General features: G+C 40.6%; 1 protein-coding gene across 1 annotated transcript; it reads right to left on the bottom strand.

Annotated features, from left to right (window-relative positions):
• Positions 1-15,920: 15,920 nt before the first annotated feature.
• LOC134449823 (desmin-like) lies at positions 15,921-24,502 on the bottom strand. The gene is made up of 11 exons (XM_063199931.1): positions 23,972-24,502; positions 23,522-23,678; positions 22,951-23,100; positions 21,580-21,699; positions 21,279-21,374; positions 20,406-20,540; positions 17,967-18,077; positions 17,718-17,828; positions 17,489-17,613; positions 16,375-17,319; positions 15,921-16,183 (listed from the first exon to the last, which is right to left on the bottom strand). The coding sequence occupies exons 1-11, from the start codon at positions 24,226-24,228 to the stop codon at positions 16,099-16,101; spliced, it is 2,292 nt and encodes a 763-aa protein (XP_063056001.1). The 5' UTR covers positions 24,229-24,502; the 3' UTR covers positions 15,921-16,098.
• Between the last annotated feature and the right edge of the window lie 1,234 nt (positions 24,503-25,736).

The raw sequence follows: 25,736 nt of genomic DNA, 5'->3' as shown, positions 1-25,736 counted from the left end.
CTCATGCACTCACACAACACCAACGGAACCCAGCTACAGGAGAGTCAGGTGAGTCACCAAGGTAAGTTAACCAGGTAAGTTACACAGTCTCAACACATAAACACACTCAATATCTTTCACACAACACAGGCACTCAAAAGAAAATAAAGCTGCACGCCACCAACCTTACCCCCTTCACAATGGAGACCAAAGAGGCCCGGCACCTCCAACTTCCTGTTTTTAAAGGAAGCCATCATTTCTGACCGGGCACTTCCTATCCCTCAGCGCCACAGCTCCCCTATGGTCCCGGCCCAGTCATTGCACCCACCCCGAACAGTCCAACCTGTTACACATGGGTTCTAAATTTTGTTTATAACCTGACCGCGCAAACCTAGCTGTGCACAACTCAACCTCTGATTGTTGTAAACTGCTGTCGGTCAAAAAACTAGCTCACGTGGTTGGCTGCAGTGCCCCTCCTCATAACATCATGTTTATAAACACTGAGAACCCAGGCCTATAGAAAAAACGTTGCTGCACTTGACAGCAGACTGTGGGCTACATTGCCGTTAACTTTCCACTGAACTGAAATGACGCGCTTGAGCAATAAGACACTGCAAGTTAATTTTGCTTGCTTTGTTACACCCGTATACATTTCAAGCCTGTCTTATTTTTGTGACATGTCAAGATAATGTTACAAATAGGCTAAAATAAGTCTTGCAGATGCAGATGGCATTTAGGTGTTTAGGTGTGGTGCCAACTGAAAAGTGAGATCACATTGGCTGGGAAATATCCACGCGTAAAATAAATAATGTGCAACGTTTATGCCTTAATAGCCGATGTAAATTTAAACAGTGTCATATTAAGAGTAGTCAGCGTGGAGTCAATGGGTCTGTGGTGCACATTAATCAGAGTAGCCTAGGCAGGCAGGCATATGCAAACTATGCGGGTAATTTTCTCCCCCTGTCCATGAAATCACTTTCGTCCCAACGCTTGTCAGGGAAGGTGAAAGTTTTCAGGTTGGCCTAAAGCCAGTTGTTCTGTCAGATCTGTAGCCTACAGTACGTCTCAAGCCAACTTGCCATCCATTTCGTAGGCATTACGCAAAACACATCTCGCGCTACTTGAGTCAATACATCCCCCGATCCCCGCGCGAATCAATCCAACCACCACGCAGAATTGAAAATTGAAATATTGACTCATTGTACTTTGGTATCAAATTCACATATTTTCTCTTTCAAAGGCCACCGACAAAGTACAATGAAATGAACAAACAACGTCAATTTTCTGTTTTCTGAGTTGTCTGGAAAATTGACAATTTAAATCTTTTTCATGTGAATTCCGAAAATGGATCAAAGCACTGCAAAGCGTTACACGGAGAAAATATTAAATATATAGAATCAAAGAAAATTAAAACATAACAAACAATATTAAATAATTAGAATCAAAGAAAATTAAAAACATTAAAATCAAAAGTTGGTCATGTAGAGTTGCTAAGGGAAGGCATATGAGAACAGCTTGGTCTTGAGTCTGGATTTAAAACTATGAACAGTGGGAGCAATGCATTTTTACATAATTTTGAAGCTGGTTCCAAGGCGTTGCAGCATAGCAGCTTAAGGCTAGCCTGGTAGGGTTGAGCTTTGGTAGGGACAACTTCAACCAAAAAATAAATAAATAATTAAAACAATTACATAGATTCTTTATCTAGATTAATCTGACTGGTATTATGAAATTAATCTAGGCTCATTCAATATAGGCCTATGCGCCCTACCGACATAATAACTAGCGCCTATTTCTTAAACCAGCTGGCACATTAGACCAAGGCTCATATCCTTTTCCCAAAATGAACAGTGGTATACAGTAAGTGGTACATGTTAAACACAGATAATTCTATTAAACATTTATTTAAACAAAATTGCTTCAACAACTAAGCATTTCTAATGGGCCAGCACAACATATCAATGGAGAGAGAGAGAGAGAGAGTCACTGACTTTAAAAGGGCAGCGGCTCCTTTAAAGACGTAGGCTAGGCTACTCTTTGGCTCCTTTCTGTAAACTAGGGGTGGGTATTGGCAAGGGGGTCGCCATGCGATGCGATTCACGATTCACATGCCACGATTCGATTATATCACGATGCATCACGATACCTGCATCATTGCTTCAGTAAATATAAACTTATTAACTTCAGTAAATACGTAAAGATATGCTACAGCTTACTTGTCAGTTGCTTTGTAGAATTCATAAAAAAAACCTTTCTATGTCCTGTAATGCAATATTTTTCCAGCTCCCGGTACTAATCACACCAATCTCAATATAACACCGCCACAATAGTCTACTCTGCACTGAAACAGTAGCATTTTTTTAATAATCCCATCCAAATCATTTTGTTAAAATGACACAAAATACAAGAACATGAGTGGATATTTATTTGGATAACACACATCATATCATAGTAAGTTGCACTTAATTCAAATGTGATATGGACTGTTAGTGAATGTGCAGTGAATTATTTCTCGCCCATTTGCTTGTTTTCACTGCATGGTACATTTTAACCAAAACCCCAACTCAATATTACAGGAGCCAATACGTGCTGTTCCCCAGCACTTCAGGGGTTAATCTGAAACTCGTGCTGATCCAATCAGAAGCGCCTCTCTCTCTCTCTCTCTCACCCACCCACCCACTCACTCCCACACACGCAGCAGCAAGATCAAAAGCCCCCTCTTCTCTCTGTCTCCCTCCGTATAAGTGAGCTAGTTGTCTCGTAACCTAGCATGTTTAGCTAACTTGCTACAGCCAAAGACGCAATTTTACAGGATGGATTCACAAAGCAATCAAAAATAATGTCACTAATGCAATCTGCATACAGTACAGCATGATACTATTCCAACTGTAAGTTAAAGTTACAAATAAAAGTGCTTAGCAATCGCTAACGCTAACCGCGTGTTTATAAGCACCGGAGATGGTATTTATGGTAGTAGACGCTCATGGACCTTTTCAAACACTGTGCATACTTTCTTGTTATTATTAAAGAATCGATTTTTGGCTACATGAATCGATGCAGTCTATCGCGAAAACAAGAATTGCGATGCATCGTCATGACGATTCATTTGCACAGCCCTACTGTAAACGCAGTCAAGCTCCATCAAGACCGAGCCCCTTTGTCCTGGGAGAATAAATGACCCTTTTTTGCCTGAAAATATCTAAAACCTGACCTTTATCCCCAGAATGTCAGAGGAATCACAACTTGAAATTAATTCCTTTTGGCAAACTTTTTACAACACGCGGCACGGGGCAACCGACATCAGCAAGCATAAATCGTATTAAATGATAACTCCGGCGTAAAATGAAAGTTTCACCATCAATTTCCCATGCCCCAAAATGTATCTAATGATGAGCCATTCCGAGAAATGCCACGCCGTTAGAGAGTTATCTTATTTTAAGCTTTTTGGCGAATAACGCAGCCAATGCATCACGGCGGGGCCAATTTGTAAATATTATTTTCTGATGTTTCCTCGCTGTAAACAACCTCAAAAACGCTACACACTTCATCACAAAGGTCTCGTCAATCAAACCGAGGCACAGAGACGATCATCGGTCTTTCACTGGCCAGTGTTTTCAGAGGTGTCTGACCGGTATTTGTCCGCCATCTGACCTCGTGCGCCCTCGTCAATTAGACGTAGAGTCTACAACCACCTCGAATGCCTCAGGTCGCTCACAATTTCACTTGCCATCCCGTGCTAGTTAGTTTTGACAGTTTATTTATCTCCTGTAGTGGGATACATTTACTGCACCACTGTCTGTATGCCTTCCCAAAACAGAGTGCTTGCTGGCAAAGACGCACGGTGTTGCGACCAGTTTCACAGACAGTCAAAATTCATGAGCCAAACTTTATACATGTTTCTCTCTCTTCAAACATACCTCCAAAGCCATGCGCCTTTTTGGCACAGCATTCCTCTTTAGACGGTTTCGTTTAGGTGATCCATGTCCCTCACTCTTCTTGTAGTCATCATCCTCGAAATGCTGCCTGCATACACAGTAGTCGCGATCCCTCAGGGTTTTTATGTCAGTTTCGTCCACTTCTAATGCTATTAGCCATTCCCGTAATATGGCTGGTTTAGAAAGTGGCAGTCGGTGAAAACTGTCGGAGTTCCAGCTTTTCATTTTATGGCCGCAGCCGGGATAAACACAAACGCGGACCATGTTTACCTAGCCACCTGATGGAGTAGCCTGCATCCGGGTTAGACTAGTAGTAGGGGCTCTAAGCCGAGAAATCGTTACGCGCTGGATACGTGTTCCTTGACTGATTTGAAGACATCCTAGAAGGGATGCCCCTTGAAAAAAAAATGTCTACCATGTCATATACAATATGTCATGTTGGTAACGCATTACATTGTTATTACATGACATTATACTTAGCTGACAATGTTAATATAGTCCTCAGAAGAGATGAAGCAAGGGTAGCCTGCTAGACCAGATTGATAAAACTACAAAATGTACATAGTGTGAAAGTATGGGTGAGTCTGTGCTTACGTGCTTGACAGCATGTAACATTGTGAACGATTTGAGAAGATTCTTGGTCTGAATTAAAATGAGCATTGCCAACACTAAAACTATGGTGAGAATAGACTGCTGCTAATGCTCGATTTGAATGGGATAGTGTCAGTGCAAGATGCCCTAGGTAGCAGGTTCTCCATCCTCTAATTTCCATAACAGATATACATATTTTATTTGTATGAGATAGGGTAAAGGACAGGACCTTTCCATATGTATGAAGAACCCCATAAGATCACCTAATTCTATATTTTTACAAGTGCATATTGTGAGAGCATTTCAGTCATATTTAGAATGGCATTACAGATTACTCAATATAGGCCTACATGTAGGCCACAGTATGGCTTCAGTTCAAATTAAATGGGAATGATTTCTTAGTGTATGTTGAGTAAGAAGACAGAGATAAAAAAAAAAATGTTTATTTGCAGACAAGTCCTCAACTAGTACTTGTGTCAAAAGTTGTATTAGTTAGCTCAGTAATCATTGAGTACTTAAACTGCTATCAAAACTGACAGCTGATGGACAACATGTACTGTAGGTCTTTTGCCACCCTTACCCATAGGAGAAATATCTATATAGAACAACACTTCTCATATGGTATATACTATGAAAGTAAATCATTACCTGGACTCATTTTCTTGATATGCAAGGCACACAAATAGTCTGGGCGGAAGAATAGTCGATCATACCCCGCCCCCCCCAAACAAAATGCCACAAGACTTTTTTTAACCTTCAAGATTTTGAGTGGTAACAGTAACATAACTCATTCCCACTACACATTTTTGCATAATATTGTACATGTCCTCAGAATGCTCTACATCAGTGGTTCTCAAACCTTTTGTGTGAAGTACCCCCTGAGAAAATATTGAGCTCTCCGAGTACCACCTTGACAACCAACATTAGAATATCGCAGTAAAGGCCTTCCATATTCACTTTTGCCAGTCAGTTCAGGAGAGGTTCATAATGGCATTCCAAGTACCACCAGAGATGTCTCAAGTACCACCAGTGGTACGTGTACCACAGTTTGAGCACCACCGCTCTACATGTTTCAGTTCTATAGTTGTACTGTACAGTACAGTGCAGTGCAGTGGAGTGCAGTAGCATACAGAATGATGCAGTATAATAAAGTACAGTAGAGTATAGTACAGTACAGTACAGTAGCATACAGTACGGTGCAGTACAGTACAGTAGCATACAGTACGGTGCAGTATAGTACAGTACAGTACAGTAGCATACAGTACGGTGCAGTACAGTACAGTAGCATACAGTACGGTGCAGTACAGTAAAGTAAAGTACAGTACAGTACAGTAGCATAAAGTACGGTGGAGTCTAGTTAAGTACAGTACAGTAGCATACAGTACGGTGCAGTCTAGTACAGTACAGTACAGTACAGTACAGTACAGTACAGTGCAGTAGCATACTGCACGGTGCAGTAGAGTACAGTACGGTATATCACATTACAGTACAGTACAGTACAGTATAGTAGAGTACAGTACAGTCATAGTCTTATAGACGTTAGCCCTCCAAAGCCAATAGGATTTCCACATGCTGTTGTTTTAAGTTTTTGAAAGACTATTTTAGTAGCCTATGTGAGAGAGGGAAGGCAGGCAGACATGTTTTAAACAAAGGACCACACCCACAAATAAAAAATAACGAGCAAACAATAAATTAAGTGGTTAGGTAGCCAACATGTCATCTAGATTAAAGCCAAAAGTAGATGGAAAAACAGACATGTTACCATTTTGCTCTTTTAAAACAAAGTATCTGTCAATATACTGTATGTATGGTGTATTGCATATTGATTATTCATAATTTCCTAAGCATAAATGCCCTTATCACTCCATTGTACACTTAGGACTGCGATATACATATCTGAACATTAATCAGCATACATTTGTCATTTGACAGCTGTCACTGACACTTGATATGTACATGTATTATTGACTTGATTGATATGAATATATTTCAGTTGGACTCCTAGGGTTAAATCATTGAGGGGGTCCTAAGGAAGTAGTAGTAGTTTGTGTGTGTGTGCGCATGTGTAAGTGGGATTAAAATTATTGTTTGCCATCTTTATCTGAAGAGCAGACTGAGTGTCTGAACCTGCTAATGCTAGCATGCTAACATTGGGACAGTTATGTGTGGCCCAGTTCAAGGGTTTATCTCTTCTCCCCTAAATTTTCTAACCACAATTTTCTTTTTGGATGTTATAGATATGACCAACTGCAAATTTTTAAAACTCTTAATGAATGTTGGTTCAATAGCTAATTGCCCAGAAATGAGCACTCAATTGTAGAGTGATCTCATTCTGACCATGTTTTTTATGATTTTTCTGTTTCTGAAACTAAATAAGACATATATAACATTGTTTTTATGGTACATTTTGCACATATTTTCAAAGTTCAGTTTGTATACATCACACACAAATAGGTGGATTGGCCCATAACACCATTATGTCCAGGCAGTACAGCATTTTACTACTATTGGCTGGTTTTGGGCAGCCATCTTGGATTTACCCCATAAAAATGACCTTAATGACATTGAAATTTGGGGCACCCCTTCTGAAATGATGGAGAACACCCTAAGGAAGGTCTACACCGATTTTGGTGCTTCTATCCAGCGCGTAACGATTAGGCCCTTTTTGGACGGTAAGAGACCCAGCTATAGAGAGTTGCAACAGTGAGACACCTCTGAAAACACTGGCCAGTGAAAGACTGTGTGGTCCGATGATCTTCTCTGTGCCTCGGTTTGATTGACGAGACCTTTGTGATGAAGTGTGTAGCGTTTTGAGGTTGTTTATAGCGGGGAAACATCAGAAAATATTTACAAATTGGCACTGCCGTGATGCATTGGCTGCATTATTCGCCAAAAAACTTAAAATAAGCTAACTCCATAACGGCGCTGCATTTCTCGGAATGGCTCATCATTAGATACATTTTGGGGCATGGGAAATTGATGGTGAAACTTTCATTTTACGCCGGAGCTATCCTTTAAGCTATCGAGTAGTTTGACAGTCCGAATGTTTTGCAATTATGGCATGCATTGTTTGAGGTGTGTGGATAGCCACCAGGCTACAGCAACAAATTCAAACGGGAGCATCTCCAGCATCTTCCCATGACTTTCTCATTCATTCATTCCCATGTTTATTTGCATCTGCCAGGGCTTAATTGATGTCTACAACGAGACTGTTAAAACTTGCACTCGGAAAAGACAAGGGAGGGTAGGAGGATAACACTTATCTTACCTAAACACCGAACGATGCAACACATGCGTGATGAAATCTAACTTATGGGGCTGTAGGCTTACTGTTGAGGTAGCATAACTTCTTATGCCAGTCGTCCTTTTCTTTTTTGGTATCTCTGAGGCTCATAATAAATGTCAAATTCAGAAGGAAACACGTAGGCTATGCCGTTTGAGTTTAATTCCATTACGAGACATAGGTGAGTACATCTATGGCCTTAATACACCAAACCCCCCAAAAAATGATACAAAAGGTGTTTCAACTGATTTTAATACATCCAGGTGTTCTTACTAACATACTGAAAATCTAGGAAAATCTAACTTCAGGAAAGGTGTCATTTTCAAGATCTAAGTTTTTAAAAATAAAGGTTACAGTATTACATGATAATTACATTATTAGCTAACTTCAAAAGACCAATTTATTTTATATTGGAAACCCAGAAATATTGTATTTGTGAAAATTAAATTAAATGTTTTTGTCAGCAATATATACTTCTCAAAATTGCCAGATGCTAACTTCCTTATATTGCTCAACTTCACTAGGCTATGTCATGCTATTTGCATGAATTAATATGTTTTCAGGATCTGTTTGGTTGGAGTGCTGTTGGTGCTGTGGATAAAGACACTACTGCTATGGTAATATCCATATGCTGTTGGTCAGGGCACATCATCAGTGATGAATCATGGTGTCACTGGGTGTTTTGGGTCTTTCAGCAGCTGAACTTAACAGACAGAAGCCGCTACTTGTGTAAGTAGAGGGCAAGATGAAATGGTTGGTACTGGAGGAAGACAATGTCCTGGAAGGAACATGGGGCTTTAGCATAGCTTTCAGATACGCCAGAGTAGGGCCTGTTGTAGCTTTGTAGGCAAGGGTCAGGGCCTTGTATTCAATTTGGGCATGAAAAAGAGGAGTGACATGCAGTGACATTTGCAAAGGTATTATTGCACAAGCTGGAAGACCAGTCAGGAGAGAGTTGCAGTAGTTGAGGTCAGATGGACAGTAGGCCTACCAGAAGAGGAGTCATTTAGGTCAGGCACAGTCTGATTGTATGTAAGTTACTGAGAAGCGACATGACTGGGAAACTGAGGCTATGTGGTCAGAGGATGATAGATGGTCATCAATAATGACACCTAGGTTTCTTATGGCCTCCTTTGAAGCAACAGCAGAGTCCATATTGAGTTTGATATCATGGCAGCTTGAATCTTTGCCTGGGATCACCAGCAGTGCTGTTTTAGCGAGGCTCAACTGCATTCCATCATTCTTGACATTACATCATACTTGGTTCAGAGAGGCAAGCCGTAAGGTGTGCGTAGACCATGGAGTCATATGTCACAAATTACAGATATGACTGTGCTTCATCAGTGTAACAGTAGTATGAGAATCTGTGAGAACAGATGACATGACCCAGTGATGTGGTGTACATGGCAAATAGGAGCCCCAGTACCAGCCCTTAGGACACCCCTGTGGAGAGGCTATGAGTTGAGGACAGCTGACCTTGCCATGATACATGCTAAGAATGATATTACCAGAGTCATAGAATATCTGGAAGAACTTCAGAAATATAAAACTCAATTATTTTAATCTAAGAGATGTGTTTAAAAAACATGTTTTGAAAAAAATTGCTAGCTGGTGTGCACAAAGATCTTTAGATTTACTACAAAACAAAACGAGATGTCCATACTCTCTTCTGAAGATATCTTTTGGCTTACTATAAACAAAATAAAAGAGTAATTTTGAGCCTGGCTTTTTCAGATTTTGAGTTTTTGCATTTTGAAATGTAATGCATATTTAATTAGACATAGTCTAATTACCATATTAAAACATAACATTTCAGAAAACTTGCAATACATTTTTTTCTCACATTTATGTGAGTAATCACAGGGTTAAGTTTCATGGTGATATCGGCAAGCTACATTTTTTGGCCTATTCACCTGGAGTGTCTCTCGGCTCTTATAATAAGCCTATAGCAGCCATGTTGAAAACTAATGTCCCAATTTCAGATTTTACTAGATTTTTAGTATGTCATTTAGGAGGTCCAATAGTAATAGAATCCATGAAAAAAACTTTTGTATCAATATTTTTGGGGTTAAACCCTAAATGTACTCGCCTAACAGATGCGTTCACTTTTCAGCACCACCAGTGTGGACCACTGCTTCCGCCTGGCCGCCTGTTACAGCCAATTGCGGCATGGGTCATCATAGCTCACTAACTAGTTAATTAAAAAAGTTATTTAAAAAAAAAAAATGCTACCACTGTATAGTATATCGAAATATTCAACTAATCAATGTAGATTTTCGTTCAGTTATTTCTTCTTTTTTTTCAATTAATATGGCAAAAATTGGTCGGGACTATTTTATATCCCTTGAATATTGGTCGTGACCGTCCCTACCCAAATCTACGCCCATGGTCTGCAGGCATGCTACATCTCCTGCCAGAAAATTGATGGAGCACTTATTGCTTCAAAATCAATGGCAGCTCGCATTGAGGAGTCAGAGGATATATTGTCACTGATTCTTGAAAGTTTGGCAAAAACATGTCCCAGCAGTAAAATGCTAATTCTGTTGAAAATCAACAAAATTGTCCCGAACAAAATGAATCCAGGTAATGACCAAGGGGTCTGTTACACAAAAACAGAGTTGTTTGAAATATTTAAGTGTAATTTTATTACTTTTCATGGCTATAAACCTGTCCACACCCTGTAAAAACGCCTGTCCCAAGGATTGGCATCATCATTTCAATTGACTTAAAATACAAAAATCACTGACAGAATTGAACAATATCACCATGATGTGGAAGACCATATTAAAGTGGTTCTACTGATGTGCACATAGTGCATGTAAAACAATATTTACTATTATTTTCTGATTACTCAAAATGTGTCCAGTATATTGGTCACCACCGTCAGATTTTTTTCTAAAAGACAATAAAATCAGGTATGCACAAGGTCATTTTCATTACTGAGGACCCCTTTTCAAACCTTTAGCTCTACTGCATACTTCACCATCACTGAAGCTCCTGTAAGTTTGCTATTTTGTCCTCAATTTGTTAATTTGTTTGGACACTGGTACTGTCCCAACCATAAACTGTCAACACCGTCGGGGTTTTTAATGGTATTATATTACATTAATATTAATTAATATATACTTTCTCAGAAAAGGTATGAAGCACCCAAGAAACAGAGCGAAAATGAAATGGCTAATGTGAACAAACAATGCATAATATGTAAAAGAGTGTTTTTTTGTCTCACACCGTCAGATGTCACCACCGTCAGATTTTGTTCCGCTCATCATCTTGTTCCGTATTTTACAAAATTGTGCTGGTTAATGAAACATTACTAGGCATGTTAGTAATAATTGTGATCCAAAATGATACTCTAGCCACCACTGAGGTGCATTTAGAGGTTTTTTTGTCAGAAAACCTGACGGTGGTGACATCTGATGGAGTTCACCAAAAAACACATGTTTTACGTGTTTTTGACATGTTTTAAGAATATACATACAATAAGTATCTACAGTTATGTTGAATTGTTAAAGTAATTCACTTTAATACAGTAAACATATGTTTTTACTTCTAATTCTGTCTGCCGCTGTTGACAAAACAAGAAAGAGCCCATTTTATGAAAAATGTTAAACATGGGGAGCTTGGCCAATACATTCACTGCACAGCCAAGACCTACATCTCTAATAATACACCTCTAAATTTTGGATTTGAACAACTTAAAACCTGTTTTTGCCACATTTTCAAGAACCAGTGGCCTACTTCCTAGAGAATCTAACTAATGAAGAAAAAACACATGCACAAACAATTTGTGCACACACAAAAATAAAGTGTTTATGCAAGATGCCATTGACTTGAGAGGGCTATTTATTTTGCTAAATGCAGGTACTAATTAGACCACTTTCAGCACTCTCAGATTACTGTCACCACCGTCAGTTCTTAAGTCACCACCGTAAGAAGGAGTTTTGGACATTTTAAATGAACGTGCTTACAACATTTTCCTTAGGAGTTGTTGAATTATCAAAGTAATAGCCAATTTAAGCCTACACGAATATTTGTGAAATTACAAAAAATTGTTTGTTCTATTTAGGCATTAAGTAAGCATCGTATGACGGTACATATTTTAAAATTAGAACACATGAAACAGTATTAAAATAGAACAAAAGTGAATTTTCGACATTTATAGGCATATGTGTGATCCAAAAAATACACATAATCACTTAACAACTCCAGATACATATGCAACCAAATCAATACAATTTTAATTACTTTTAATTGTGTCTGACGGTGTTGACAAAAAACAAGGTATGGTCGGAGAAAAGCCTGATTTCTGAAAAAAATACAAAATGGGGAGATTGGCCTTGTGCATTTCTGAAAAGCCAAGACCTTAGTCTACGAGGATATACCATCAGTGTTGGGAGTAACGAGTTACAAAAGTAACCAATTACTGTAATGCATTACATTTTTGAGTAACTCAGTAATGTAACTGATTACAGGGGAAAAAATCGGTAATATGTCCTCGTTACAATGCAAGTAACTTGCACATTACAACGCATTTTTTTCACCTACATTTTGTGTGGGTATTTTGTTTTCTTTATACAATGTTCGCGGATCACCGCGAGATCAGCTATTGCATCTGATAGTAGGCCTACGTCCGCGCAGAGATTTTAAAGTTCCACGCAGAACATTGCTTCCTCGTTCACGCTTCGTCTCTCGAAATGGCAGGCTGACAAAGGATGACCGATCCAGAAGATCCAGCTTGCTCGTTTTCAAGATAGGTATATGCCCACTACTTTGACTTCATTGACACTGTAGGCCTACTTGAAACCCAAACCGCGTTCCACGTCGAAAAACAGTAGCCTACAATCAATTTGACGATTTGAAGAGGTGCCATAGCACCACCAAATTAGTCAAGAAAGGAGGGGATGCATCCCATTCTCACGAGACAGGGACACGGCAGGGTATCCGACGGGGGGATGAGTAGGGCCTACGTTGCACCCCCCTCACTTTTGTTCAACTAAACATCACTAAAATTGAAATAAATCCATTTGAAATGAAATATTATACGTTCGCCTGTCTAAGTAGTGAAATTGAAAATGCTTGCTGTCGTTGCATCACTCTGTAGCCTATCACAGTAAATTCCAGCGCAATAGTTGCATGAATAGAACTAGCTGTTTGCGCAAAGTCACAGAATATGCTGGCCGCGATGCTGACTGAGTGCGCGTAAAGAATAATAGTTCTAGAGTTGAGTGAGTGACAAACTGATCGCCGCACAAAGTCACATGATTCAGGCGAGCCACGAGCTTGCAAACTGACTGGCTGGTATCCTCGCAATCATTTTTTCGCCTATAATTTCGTTCATTGATACATTTTCCCCGGTGTGCTGTAGGCTATATAATTAATATTCAAAATGGGCCTACTGTAGCAATGCATGCATCTGCTCTTTTATCAATAATAATTTTCAAACTCGTAGTGCAGTGAGGTGGCTTTATGTTTCAGCCAAGTGCAACGGAGCCTGTGCTGCATGCGTCCGTAATAGATTTTGTTTTTTAAACGGCGCTGGTGTGCATGGTAAGGTGTGGTAAGAAGAGAAAGGATTAATCATTGTATTGGTGAATCAATATTGTATGTGGGTAAGATGCAATTCCTGAAAATGTTGGTTTTCAGTCTGCAGGCTTCCAAAACGACTTGTGGATGGCAGGTGAAAGTCATGTCATGCCACCTCATAGATTTGCACTGTAGATGGCCAAATCCTTTTTTCCAGTCATTTTGGCTATAGTAACTAAAAGTAATGCAAAAGTAGTGTAATGCCTTACTTTAAAAAAAAGTAATGTTGTAATGTAAGGCATTACTTTTAAATGACAGTAACATGTAATAAGTAGTGCATTACAGTTTTTGAGTAACTTTCCCAACAGTGTATACCATATAATTTTTATAATTCACTTTGTTTTTTTCTGTCAATATTACAACCTGTTTTAGCCACTTTCTCAAGAATCAGTGTTATACTAGACTATATTGACTTTTTAGATATTATTGTACTGCTTATGTCTTGTGCACTTTGTACGGTAGTTTGTTCCTGTAAGACATTACCAAACTTCTTGTGTTTAAAATAATTAAATCGGATGGGACCTAGCTACCTACTGGATATTTTTCAGCTGCATGCACCAACTCGGTCACTGAGATCAATGGAGAAGAACTTGCTGGCAATACCAAAGTGTGCAGAGGCAGCCATCAGCTTGCCTGGCACTTGAATGACCTGTGCAGTTCTGCACAGCTTCGTGAGCTCCACTGCTAGGTCTGGGAGAGCACGCGTTGGCTCCGCCTTCAGAAAGGCATGGATTTATCAATCATTCTGCCCATCCTTACCACCACCAAATTCCTTCAAAAACATGTTCTGTTCATCTCTAACAAGTCAATATAGTCTATAATATATCCTCTGACTCCTCAACAGTGCTGGGAGTAAAGAACGCCGTTACGAACGGAGCCTCATTTTGAGTAACGGAATAATTACTTAATTACTTTATCCATAACTGTGACGCCGTTCCCGTTACTCGGGAGGTAACGTGACGCGGTACAATTTTATGAATTGCAGCGCCAGTGTGTTCTGTCTGCTGACAAAATCAAAGAGCAAATGGCAACGCATAATACATTTGTACCAAGCTGGCTTTTAATATGCTCACATTCACCCTTTGCATGCATGAGAGCAACATAGCTGAACGTGATATGCTAAAAGTGTTAAGTGGGCGGAGTGTCGGCTATCTTCCTCCCACGCACGTAAACAGAAGTCAGGGGAGCGCATAAAGAATAGAAGAGACAACAACTGTAAAGCCGCGAGGTTGCATGTTCCAACGGTAAATATCGGAATCCTTTCATGCTAGTTGCAGTCAAATGCAATAATGTTTATATCCAAAGTGTACTGTGCCTTTGGAAACAAAGTTATGTCCGTAACGCGACTCTAATTTAAGTACCTCTCAACATCGCATGGTGGCATACTTCCAAGCCCCGGGCCGTGCAGCTAGTTTCAGCTGTATCGAAGAGGGAGACAGAGGCAACAGGCAAGCCAACCCTGATTTTTCAGGACACGAGTGAGCTCAACAAAAAAACGCTAGGTAGCCTATGTGGTTGAAAACATGTTTCCCCTATCCACGGTGGGGTCGGAGTTGTTAAGGGCTCTTGCTGCAAAAAAAGAAATCCATCTCGTGAAAGAGAAATGAGCACATCACTAAAAACGTTAGTGGATTAAAGAACTGGATTCACCATTGATAAAAATATTTGATAGTATCTCAAGCAAAAATAACATCACAGCCAAAATAACATCACAGAACAAGGATGAAACCCCCATTTAACTGTGCTTTAGTTTATTTGACATTTTAAGCACAAACAAAAAAAGTAACGCAAAAATACGTTTCCTGGTAACTAGTTACTTTTATAGTGAAGTAACGCAGTTACTAACGCAATTACTTTTTGGGGAAGTAACTGGTACTTGTAAGTAGTTACTTTTTCAAAGTAACTTTCCCAGCACTGCTCCTCAATGCGAGCTGCCATTGATTTTGAAGCAATAAATGTTCCATCAATTTTCTGGCAGGAGATGTAGCATGCCTGCAGACCACGTGTGTGTGTGTCCCGGACTGTGTGTGTGTAGCTCCAGAGGGTTCCAGAGCTACACACTCACATACAGAGGTCTGCTGAGAACCAGACTAGCCTTAAGCTGCTATGTTGCAAAGCTTTGGAACCAGCTTCAAGATGATGTAAAAATGCTCCCACTGTTCATAATTTTAAATCCAGACTCAAGACCAAGCTGTTCTCACATGCCTTCCCTTAGCTACTCTACAAGATCAACTTTTGATTTTATAATGTTTTTAATTTTCTTTGATTCTAATTATTTAATATTTTATGTTATGTTCTAATTTCCTTTGATTCTATATATTTAATATTTTCTGTTAACTGTTTTCTTTATTCATTCACTTAATACATGTATAAATGTACTACATAAAAAAACTTGCCTCGCTTTTTTTGCTAGCACAATTATGCATTGAAATAGTCACACTCTTTTCTGTTATTTCTCCCAGTGACCAAAAAAACCATGGTACAATAACCCTTGATAGATCACAGACAAACTACACAGTAGTAAAAATGAAACCCCATGAACAGAAAAATGAATGTTGAGAGCTTTAATTTTAATCCTTGCTGGGAAGCAGTTATTTTCCAACAAAGAAAACTTCTCACAGCCACACACAGAGGGAGAAGAATCTTTCAAATGTTGTCATCGTCATGGTATTGTTCCAAGGTCAAGATCCAAGCGTCAAGGTCAGGGGTCATTAGTGGATTGGATCGTTACTCCTCATTGGCGGCACCTTTAATGAGGTAGTTATGCTCCTGTGTGTCATGTTCCAGAACTTCATTGTTGTTCATCACCGTCCTAAAAGAAGATATTACAAGCCAATCAAGAAATGGATTGCATTTCCAATAATCCTTTAAAAAAAAAAAAACAGTTGTAGTACTATTTGTCATCTCTGCGGTGTGTGTAACTGATGCTGATTTACAGTTGCTGTTGAAACTGACCTTTGTATGTGTGTGTGTGTGTGTGTGTGTGTGGTTGATGCGTCTCACCTGATGAGCAAGGTCTTCCTCTCGATCACCTCCACAGCCTGCTCCACGGTGGAGGTGTGTCCCTGCGCTGCCTTCTGCCCAGCTGACACTCGGCTGACAGCACTAGATGTAGCTGTTGCAGCAGCCACAGCAGCAGCATCAGCTCCCATTGCCATTGAAGATGCTACAGATGCGGCATCAGCATCGGCATCAGCTGCTACTTGGGATCCGGCTTCACTTCCAGCATAAGAATACGCAGCTGGTTCTCCCACTGATTCAGCTTCCTCAACAATTCCTTCACATGCTTCTGAACCAGTTCCAGTTTCAGATCCAGTTCCATCAGCTACTCCAGCCTCAGACACAGTTCCATCAGCTACTCCAGCCTCAGACACAGTTCCATCAGCCACTCCAGCTTCAGATCCAGTTCCATCAGCCACTCCAGCTTCAGATCCAGTTCCATCAGCTACTCCAGCCTCAGACACAGTTCCATCAGCTACTCCAGCCTCAGACACAGTTCCATCAGCCACTCCAGCTTCAGACACAGTTCCGTCAGCTATTCCAGCTTCAGATCCAGTTCCGTCAGCTATTCCAGCTTCAGATCCAGTTCTGTCAGCCACTCCAGCTTCAGATCCAGTTCCATCAGCTACTCCAGCTGCCAGGTCTTCCCCATGTCCTCCTTCTCCGGCAACAGCAGCAGCTACATCTCCAGCTTCAGCTCCAGCTGCAACTGCAGCAGATCCATTAATTCCAGCTCCAGCAAAACTGATTCCAGATGCCATTGCAGAAGCAGCACCTGCCATTCCTGATGACATTCCAGCACTGACAGACATTCCAGAACTCATTGCGAATCCACTAGCCATTCCAACTGCCATGGTTGAGGACATCATGCTGCTTGATCCAGCAATGGCGCTCATGCCCTTTTGAACCACACCAGCGATGCGAATGTCCTCACCTTCAATCAGTTTCCTGTAGGAGAAAGACACAGTGTCATTTGACTATATAGTCAAACAAGAGACAAAACTGCGTAAGGAAAAAGATTTGCGCTGATTCTATTAATTGTGGTTGGGATGTTGTTATTAGCATTTTATTTCATGCCAGTGTATTCCATTATGAATGCGCGTAGCTCCTCACATACCTGTATGTTGTGATCTCAATCTCCAGGCTCATCTTGACATTGAGCAGTTCCTGATACTCCAAGAGGATCTTTGCCATTTTGCCCTTGGTGGATTTGATTTCCAGCTGGAGTGCTTCAATCCTGGCCTACAGGGTTGTTAGATTCATAGTGTTCACATTTGTTATTATTAATTACATGTTATACACAATTTATTAAACTGTGTGTATCTAATGATCAGACAGAAATGTACCTGCAGTGCCTCGAGTTCTTTCTTATTTCTGGCTTGGGCTTCAGCAATTTTAGCCTCCAGGCCATCGAGTTTGGTCTGCAGTTGTCCCCTGTCCCTCTCCTTGCCTTGAATCTGTGGACAGTGACATGCTCTTCACTGCTGTGTTCCAAAAAGAGGTTTTCTCTCTGTCTCTAATTATTCTACATTGGGAATAGTTTCACTGCTTACTGCATATGAAGTATAGAAAAGTGAAACTAAAAAGTAGTGCACCTCCATTTTGGCCGTTGCAAGTTGCTCCCTGGCTCCGCGCATCTTGTCCAAGCTGCTTGTGGATTTGCTGTTCAAGTCGTCATATTTAGCATTGTACCATGAATCCATTTCCTAAGAGGAAGAATAATTCATAAACAAATGTACATGAATCTTTTTTCTCTGACATAATTAATAGAAATATGAATAATGCACGCGTCCTATTTGACACTGTTGAGAAGTTAGCAAATCCTCCAAATCAAATGCCCTCTGAGTTCCTCTCAGTGAGCAAATGCAATGAGTTTGCATCCTTTTTTAACGGAAAGATTGAAAAAAATACGTACAAACATCCGCACACAGGTGCAACTGGCCCATGACGTGGACCACTTTGATACAGTGAAGTTGTCTCTAAACTCCATGAGAACTTTTCATTTAGTTGATTTGGACTAGCCTGGTGAACCAGCGCCACCCGCTGGACGGCAAAATGTTTTGTCTACGGGTGGGTCTGGCCTCGCATAATGATTCAATGAAGCCAGAATGCCATGAATCTGGCAAACCAATTACAATGCAGAGATGTGTTTTGAATCAAAGTGGGCAGGGTTTTGAGGGAAGGTTGTTCTCATCAACAATCTTCGGATGTATTATGCATCGAGGCCAGACTAAATTAGACATCCACATTTAGTCTGGTTTATCAGGCTAGATTTGGACAGTCTTAGCAGAACTGTGCAAAGTCTCAGCTCCTCTACATCCGACTTAGATATGCTACGAACAGCCTTCTTCAAATCCGTCTTACACCTGATATCACGTGACCTGCTTCAGATCATCAACACCTCACTACAAACTGGCATATTCCCAGGCTGTCTCAAAGAAGCTGTTGTAAAATCATTACTTAAAAAAAGAACAACCTGGATCCATTGGTACTAAATAACTATAGGCCCATATCTAATTTACCATTCATGGGTAAAATAATAGAAAAAATAGTTTTAATCAATTAACTGCCTTCCTAACGTCCAATAGCTGCTCAGGTTTCCGTGCCAACCACAGCACTGAAACCGCCCTTATTAAAGTTATGAATGACATACGACTGAACTCTGATGCTGGCAAAATGTCTGTTCTGGTGCTTTTAGACTTAAGCGCAGCATTTGATACAGTTGATCACGCTATACTATTACATAGACTCGAACACTGGGTTGGCTTTACTGGCATAGTGATCAACTGGTTAAAATCCTACCTACAACAAAGAAGTTTCTTTGTCGCCATTGGTAGCCACATCTCATCTCAGATGAACTGTGGGGTCCCCCAGGGTTCCATTTTGGGACCACTATTGTTCAATCTATATATGCTCCCACTGGGACACATTATCATGAATAACTCAATACATTACCATTGCTATGCAGATGATACCCAACTCTATTTATCCATGTCCCCCAATGACTACACCCCCCTTGAATCACTCTATCATTGCGTTGACCAAATCAACAATTGGATGTCCCACAATTTCCTCCAGCTAAACACAGACAAAACTGAAGTTATTATATTTGGGAAAAAGGAGGAGAGACAAAAGATTGCTACTGTCCTGGAAACTAAGGGGCTGAAAACAAAGGATACGGTTAAAAACCTTGGAGTCCTTATTGACAGTGACCTAAGCTTCATCAGTCACATTAAAACCATTAGTAAGTCTGCATTTTACCACGTAAAAATGTTTCTAAATTTAGAAACCTAATGTTAAAGCATGATTTGGAGAAGCTAATACATGCCTTCATTTTTAGTAAGCTTGACTATTGCAATAGTATTTTTTCAGGCCTCCCCAAAAAGACCATCAAACAGCTTCAATTAATCCAGAATGCAGCAGCAAGGGTAGTTACTAAAACAAGGAAGTTTGACCACATTACTCCAATCTTGAGATCACTGCATTGGCTCCCAGTAAGCTACAGAATTGATTTTAAGGCACTGCTTCTCGTGTTCAAATTATTAAATGGAATGGGACCCACCTATCTACTGGATATGTTTCAGCTTTATGCACCATATAGGTCACTAAGGTCAACGGAGAAGAATTTGCTGGTGATGCCAAGAGTCAAAACAAAGTGTGGGGAGGCAGCTTTTAGCTTCTATGCTGCAAAGCTTTGGAACCATCTTCCAGATGACATAAAAAATGCACCCTCTGTTGAAAGTTTTATTCTACCATATGTTTTATCGCAGCGTTTTTTTTAAATTATTATTATTTAATTTCACCTTAGCTTAAATTATATGTTTTTATTTCCATCTTCTTTTTACCATATGTTTTATCTTAATGTTTGAAATCTTCTTTGGCTTTTAAATACTTTTAAAGGCTCTTTGTATTTGTAAAGCACATTGAGTTGCACATGTGTATGAAATATAAATAAAGTTGACTTGACTTGAATGTTAAATATACATTTAATCTACTGAATCATTGATGCTGTGTTTTGTGCCTTTTTATGGTACCTGAAGATTCTTGGCGGCGATGGTGTCGTATTCACTCTGAATCTGTTGAAGAGCACTGGAAAGGTCGGGGAGGCCGAAGCCATCTTTAGAGACAGCGGTGGCAGCATAGATCTGCTTCATCAGTTCCTCAATTTCCTGTAAAAAATTTTGTAGTAATATTAAAGACAGAGAAAAAAATGTTAGTAGTAATATTAACGACCTGAGACCGAAAGTTTGGCCTATTATTAAAAAGAACACAAAGGGGATTTAAGTGTGCAGACATTTTTCTTTCAATTTTACACAGTAGTAATATTTTAAAAAAACACACACACAAAATAATATATTGATGTTATGTACAAGCACTAGACTAGTCCATACAGGCTTGTCACTCATGACCAGTGTTGGGCACGTTACTCAAAAACTGTAATGCATTACTGATTACATGTTACTGTCTTTTCAAAATAATCCCCTACACTACAATGTTACTATATTTAAAATGTGTTGCATTACTTTAGTTACTTTGGCCAAAATAACTGTAGGCCTGTAGGAATTGTATGGATCTGGCAATTTCTTACAGTGTAAATCAAGTTCATGAGTCATGACTTTTTCACCTCCAATCCAGGAGGTGTTTTGGCAGCATGCAGACTAAAAACTACCAGGTTCAGGAATAGCTTCTTTCTGACCCACCACACTGACTACCATTAAAATCCAGGTCATTGTAATGCATTTGTAACTTCAGTTATTTAGCATTGTAACTAAGTAAATGTTACAGATATTTGCCCTGTAATGCCTTACATTACTGGATTACAGCAAAAAGTAATGCATTACAATAATTAATTACTTTTGTAATGCTTTACCGCCCAACACTGCTGATGACCAAGTCATGACTCTGACCTCTCTTTGAATCCTCTTGAGGAACTCAAGTTCAAATTGGAGATTTTCCAGCTGTTTCTCCAGGGCGATACGGGAGGAAGTGGCGGCATCAACATCCTGTAGACACACAATTTAAATGTATTCGCTGTCACCTCAAACACCATCGACAACATTGTCAGAAAGCACTGACTGACAGACCTCACATACTTAAAAATGACCTGAGGCAGGGAAAGTACAGTACTCCTTCGTTTAGGCTAATTTTCAACTTGTAGCCTACGCATGTCTGTTCCCATCAAAATGTCAACAAAACAAAATGTCTGACCGGGCGGAAGTTCTCGATGTCCATCTCAGCCTTCTTCCTCAGTTCGATGGCTTCTTCATATTTCACCTTAATCATCTCAAGCTCTGCAGCAGTGGCGTCCTTGGCGGCAAGAGCTAGGTCCTTAAAAGTGTAGAAAAACAAGCAATAGTTGAAGAACCATATTTTTCTGTAATGTCTTCTGTAATCTTTGACACTAACCAATTTCATGCATGTGTTAAAGGCCACTACTAGTACTGTAGTCACCAAATTGGTATGTGCGTTTGTATGAAGGATGAATTATCATGAATGTGCTGCATGACTTGGCTGCTGTCTTCATGACCATTATGAATGTAACAGGCAGGGAAGCCGACAAGGAGAGGGAACAAAGGGGTCAGTTGTCCCAGGCCCAGAGAAAGTGGAGGCCAGGCCCACAATTGGGTCCTCATTACATTGTTGTGGGGTGGGGGGGCCCGTTCAAATCACCCTGTCGTGGGCCCGGTAAAAGCTGTCTGTGGCCCTGGTCAAAGGTTAGCTATAGCATAGTTGCGGTTTACGGTATGTAACTGTGAGATTCACAGCTCCCTGCTCATCTCAGCTCTGTAAGATTTCTTAGTAATCTTAAATATACTGGACTGTGTTTTTGACAGTTGTCTTTATGTAGCCTGGCGACACCATCCTATGCACTCCACCCAAAGATTTAGAGTCCGCACATCATCTGGCAACGCTCTGTTTGCCAAGCTCAGCCTCCAAGCTCAGTTCGCTCACTGTTTTAACTAATTCAGAGTGGTGACGCAGAAGTCAACGGCAAAATCTGTTGCTGATTGGTTAAGGTAATGCTATTCACACTTTTGTTTTGTTATTTGTATGCTTTTGCAACGCTATATCGTAACAGTCATGCTAATAAAGCACAATATGGGTTTTTAATTTGAATTCGGAAATCCAATGAATTTAAATGGCAGAGTAAGATCAGACCATCTCCTACCCTCCATGGGGACGGATTCCTCTTAGCTTTCGCCAGACTGTTTGACGGAGTCCACAGCCAGCTTTGCCCAGGTTAGTCTTAGGTGCCGTTTCCACGTAGCTGGATATTTTTATATGTGGATATTTTTTTCTCCTGCTTGTATTGGTTTTGCATTGGTTTTGGCCTTCCGTTTCCACGTAGCAGATATTTAAAAATCCAGGTGCAGGAGAAAAAAATAGCAGGAGAAAAAAATATCCTGTTTAGGGGTCTTTAGGGGGATTTTTTTTATCCACATGTTGCGTTTACACCTCGCAGGAGAAAAAAATACCCTGCTAAAAAAATATCCTGCTACGTGGAAACAGCACCTTAATGGGCATTTTGGTGATAACTTTCCAACCATAGTATAGTTATGATTTCAGCGTGCTTCATACCCGTTCTCTCCTCATCTGTTCTGCAAGGTTCCTCAGTTCTCTCAGCTGTTCTTCATAGAGCATGCGCAGGCCAGTGGGCTTCAGGAAGCGGTTTGTCAGGCCCTCGATTTCTGTCTCCAGAACCTTATTCTGTGACTCCAGTGACCGAACCTTTTCAGACAGGGAGGAGATTCACAAATAAATATGTGTGTGTATTTGCAGCAGTGCTTGAATATGGAAGACCAGTTCCACTACGTTTCTGTCATCACAAGGAGCATTTATAGGCAGGCAGTCTGTGTAGTCTGTGCAGCTCACTCTAAACATAAACATATCTGACAAATTCTGTCAAAAATGGCAAACTTTCAGAACACAGCAACATTACAGTCAAATACAGTAGATTGCGAATTAGTCACCGAAATGCTGTACAACGTGTGTGTCTGTGAATGTGTGCCTTGTTGGAGTTCAAGTTCAAATACAGAAAATGTCAATATTCCACCATCATGACAGCTTGGGAGGACAGCTATTGTTGTCTACTGTATGTGTTAATAGAAAGCATGTTATATGAAGGAGGAAATGTATGCAATCCACATGCCTTCTCGATGTATGCAGCCAGCCTGTCATTCAGCACGATCATCTCCTTGCGCTGGCTAGTACGAGTGCCCCGGAACTCCTGGTTCTCTGCGGCCACGGCATCCAGATCCACGGACTGTCCACCGCACATCGCCATACCCACGGCACCGGCACCACCACTGTCCAAAAACCATGACTAATTTGGTGAGATCTACTGTATTTGGTCATCACTGATTAAGACTAAATATATTAAATGATTGAAAAATTATTACAACAAGAAAAAAATGTCCCAAAACGTGCCATTCTGTTTTGAGTTAATCCCATGGGAACAACCCTCACATGCACTTACAGGCACACACACCACACCCTGTAAGCATGGCAGACCTATGATTTTCACAGAACCTCAGGGGGATATCCATGTATTCTCTCCCCCAGGGCGAGAGCAGAGGGGTGCAGGCAGATCAAGTCTTACCTCACCATCAGGGACTTGGAGGCAGTGGAGGAGCGAGAGGCAGAGGCAGAGGCAGCCCTCCGTCCCACGGCCATGACCCCGGCAGCTGCAGCTGAGGAGCGGGAGTAGCTGGCCCCACGCTGGCTTCGGACCTCCCTGCGGACAGGAGAGGGGCTGGACACCCTCATCTGCAGGGAGGTGGAGGTGGCTGCACCGGCGGTGGTGCATTCTTCAAAATACCGGCGGTACGAGGAAATCCTCTCTGGGCTGCGACTCATCCTGGCGGTCAGGGTCTTGCTCGTGCTCTCTCTGAGTGGGTCTATATCCGTAAGGCCTCCGGAGTCGGAGCTGGTTGTGATGGTTTGGCTCGATGGGCTGAGAAGTGCTGCTCCTCTGTGGCCTCAACTCCATTCTTATACCCTTGCTACCACCAAAGCCCAGCCCCAAACATTATCTAGTGCCTTTGGAATGTGAAACCTTCCACACCAGACAGTGCCACAGTCAGCGTTCTGCCAGGAGCCTGCCAGGAGATGGATTAGTCTGAAGATGAGATGAAAGCTAATGAAAAAATTAGTCTTTATTTCTGGTTGCTGCCACATAAACAAGTGTCTATGTTTAATGTAATCCACAGCAGCTAAATGAAATAAAGAGAGAATAAAAGTAGACTTTAATGAAATACATAAATGTAGGTTCAATCTCAGTTCAATCTCAGTTTTGCATGTCAGCATACTGTATCAGTAGAGTTTAATGAAATACACTATGTCACTGCATTGGTGAGGCCCCATATAGGAATGTTCTTCCATTAATCCATTCCTGTCTGGAGGTGCTTTGCATGCATGTGTTGCGAAGTGGATGTCTTTATATGGAACTATGAAATTAAGGCATTTCATAAAAAATAACTGAGTTAGAGGAAACCAATCTTGAGTGTATATTACAGTATCTTTGGGTCAGGTCAGGTTTTCAAGTCAAGTGGCACTACACTACTTGCAGAAAGTTTTGTCGCCTATCCATGTTTTTGGAACAACAGCTAATAACCTGACTTTCAATTAATCGCTTGGCTTCAGAGGTCACTCATATGAAAGCTACAACCCTCCCAAATAAAGTTTTATGAACAAAAATATGTAAAGTTCCTGCACCATAAGATTAACCATTTAATGGACGCATAAAGTTTTGTCACCTATAGAACATGAGCAGATAAGTCACTTCAAAACACTTCATATACAGTACACAGATCAGGTGTCATACTCAATCACAGAATCACTCTCACCTCTTCAGAAAAGTAACTTTGGCCTTAGGTATATGTTTAGGGTCATTGTAATCATGGAAAGCTACACAATGAAAAACAATGAATCAATGAGTAATGGTAACACTCGCTATTGGTAGAGCAATACATTGATAATTCATTATTTAATCAACGATAAAAGCCCTCAAACACCAGCGGTAGGCATGCAACCCCACATAAGAGCTGTATCTCTACCATGGTTCACTTTAGGTGCCATGTATTTCTTTCATATTCATCTCCAACACCATACAAATTTGATGCTATCAGTTCCAAAATTATTGATCTTGGGATCATGATGTCAGAGTATGAGTCCCATTAGCCTTCTTTTTGTCAAAGTTAGGCTCGGCAAAATCTTTGCAGGCTTATGTTGTGGCAGGACAGTGGAAGAGGCTTAATTGGTGGATAACACCCACATATGCCATTCCTCTCCATGTGCTGCGTTTTGTGTCATGGGAAAAAATCACCCCAGTTTACATTTCTACTTCCTTAAATATCTGTGGTGAA

The sequence above is a fragment of the Engraulis encrasicolus genome, chromosome 5 (genome assembly GCF_034702125.1).
Source record: "Engraulis encrasicolus isolate BLACKSEA-1 chromosome 5, IST_EnEncr_1.0, whole genome shotgun sequence".
Taxonomy (NCBI): Eukaryota; Metazoa; Chordata; class Actinopteri; order Clupeiformes; family Engraulidae; genus Engraulis; species Engraulis encrasicolus.
Note: the sequence above shows the minus strand (reverse complement) of the source record. Positions and strands in the feature narration are given on the sequence as shown.

What these genes read in the sequence shown, in the direction of transcription:
- LOC134449823 (XM_063199931.1), bottom strand. Translation starts at nt 24,228, where the DNA reads ATGAGTCGCAGCCCAGAGAGGATTTCCTCGTACCGCCGGTATTTTGAA. An exon ending in ATTGAGATCACAACATACAG is followed by an intron (nt 17,320 to 17,488) that starts GTATGTGAGGAG and finishes TTTCTCCTACAG; the next exon opens with GAAACTGATTGAAGGTGAGG. An exon ending in AGGAAGACCTTGCTCATCAG is followed by an intron (nt 16,184 to 16,374) that starts GTGAGACGCATC and finishes ATCTTCTTTTAG; the next exon opens with GACGGTGATGAACAACAATG.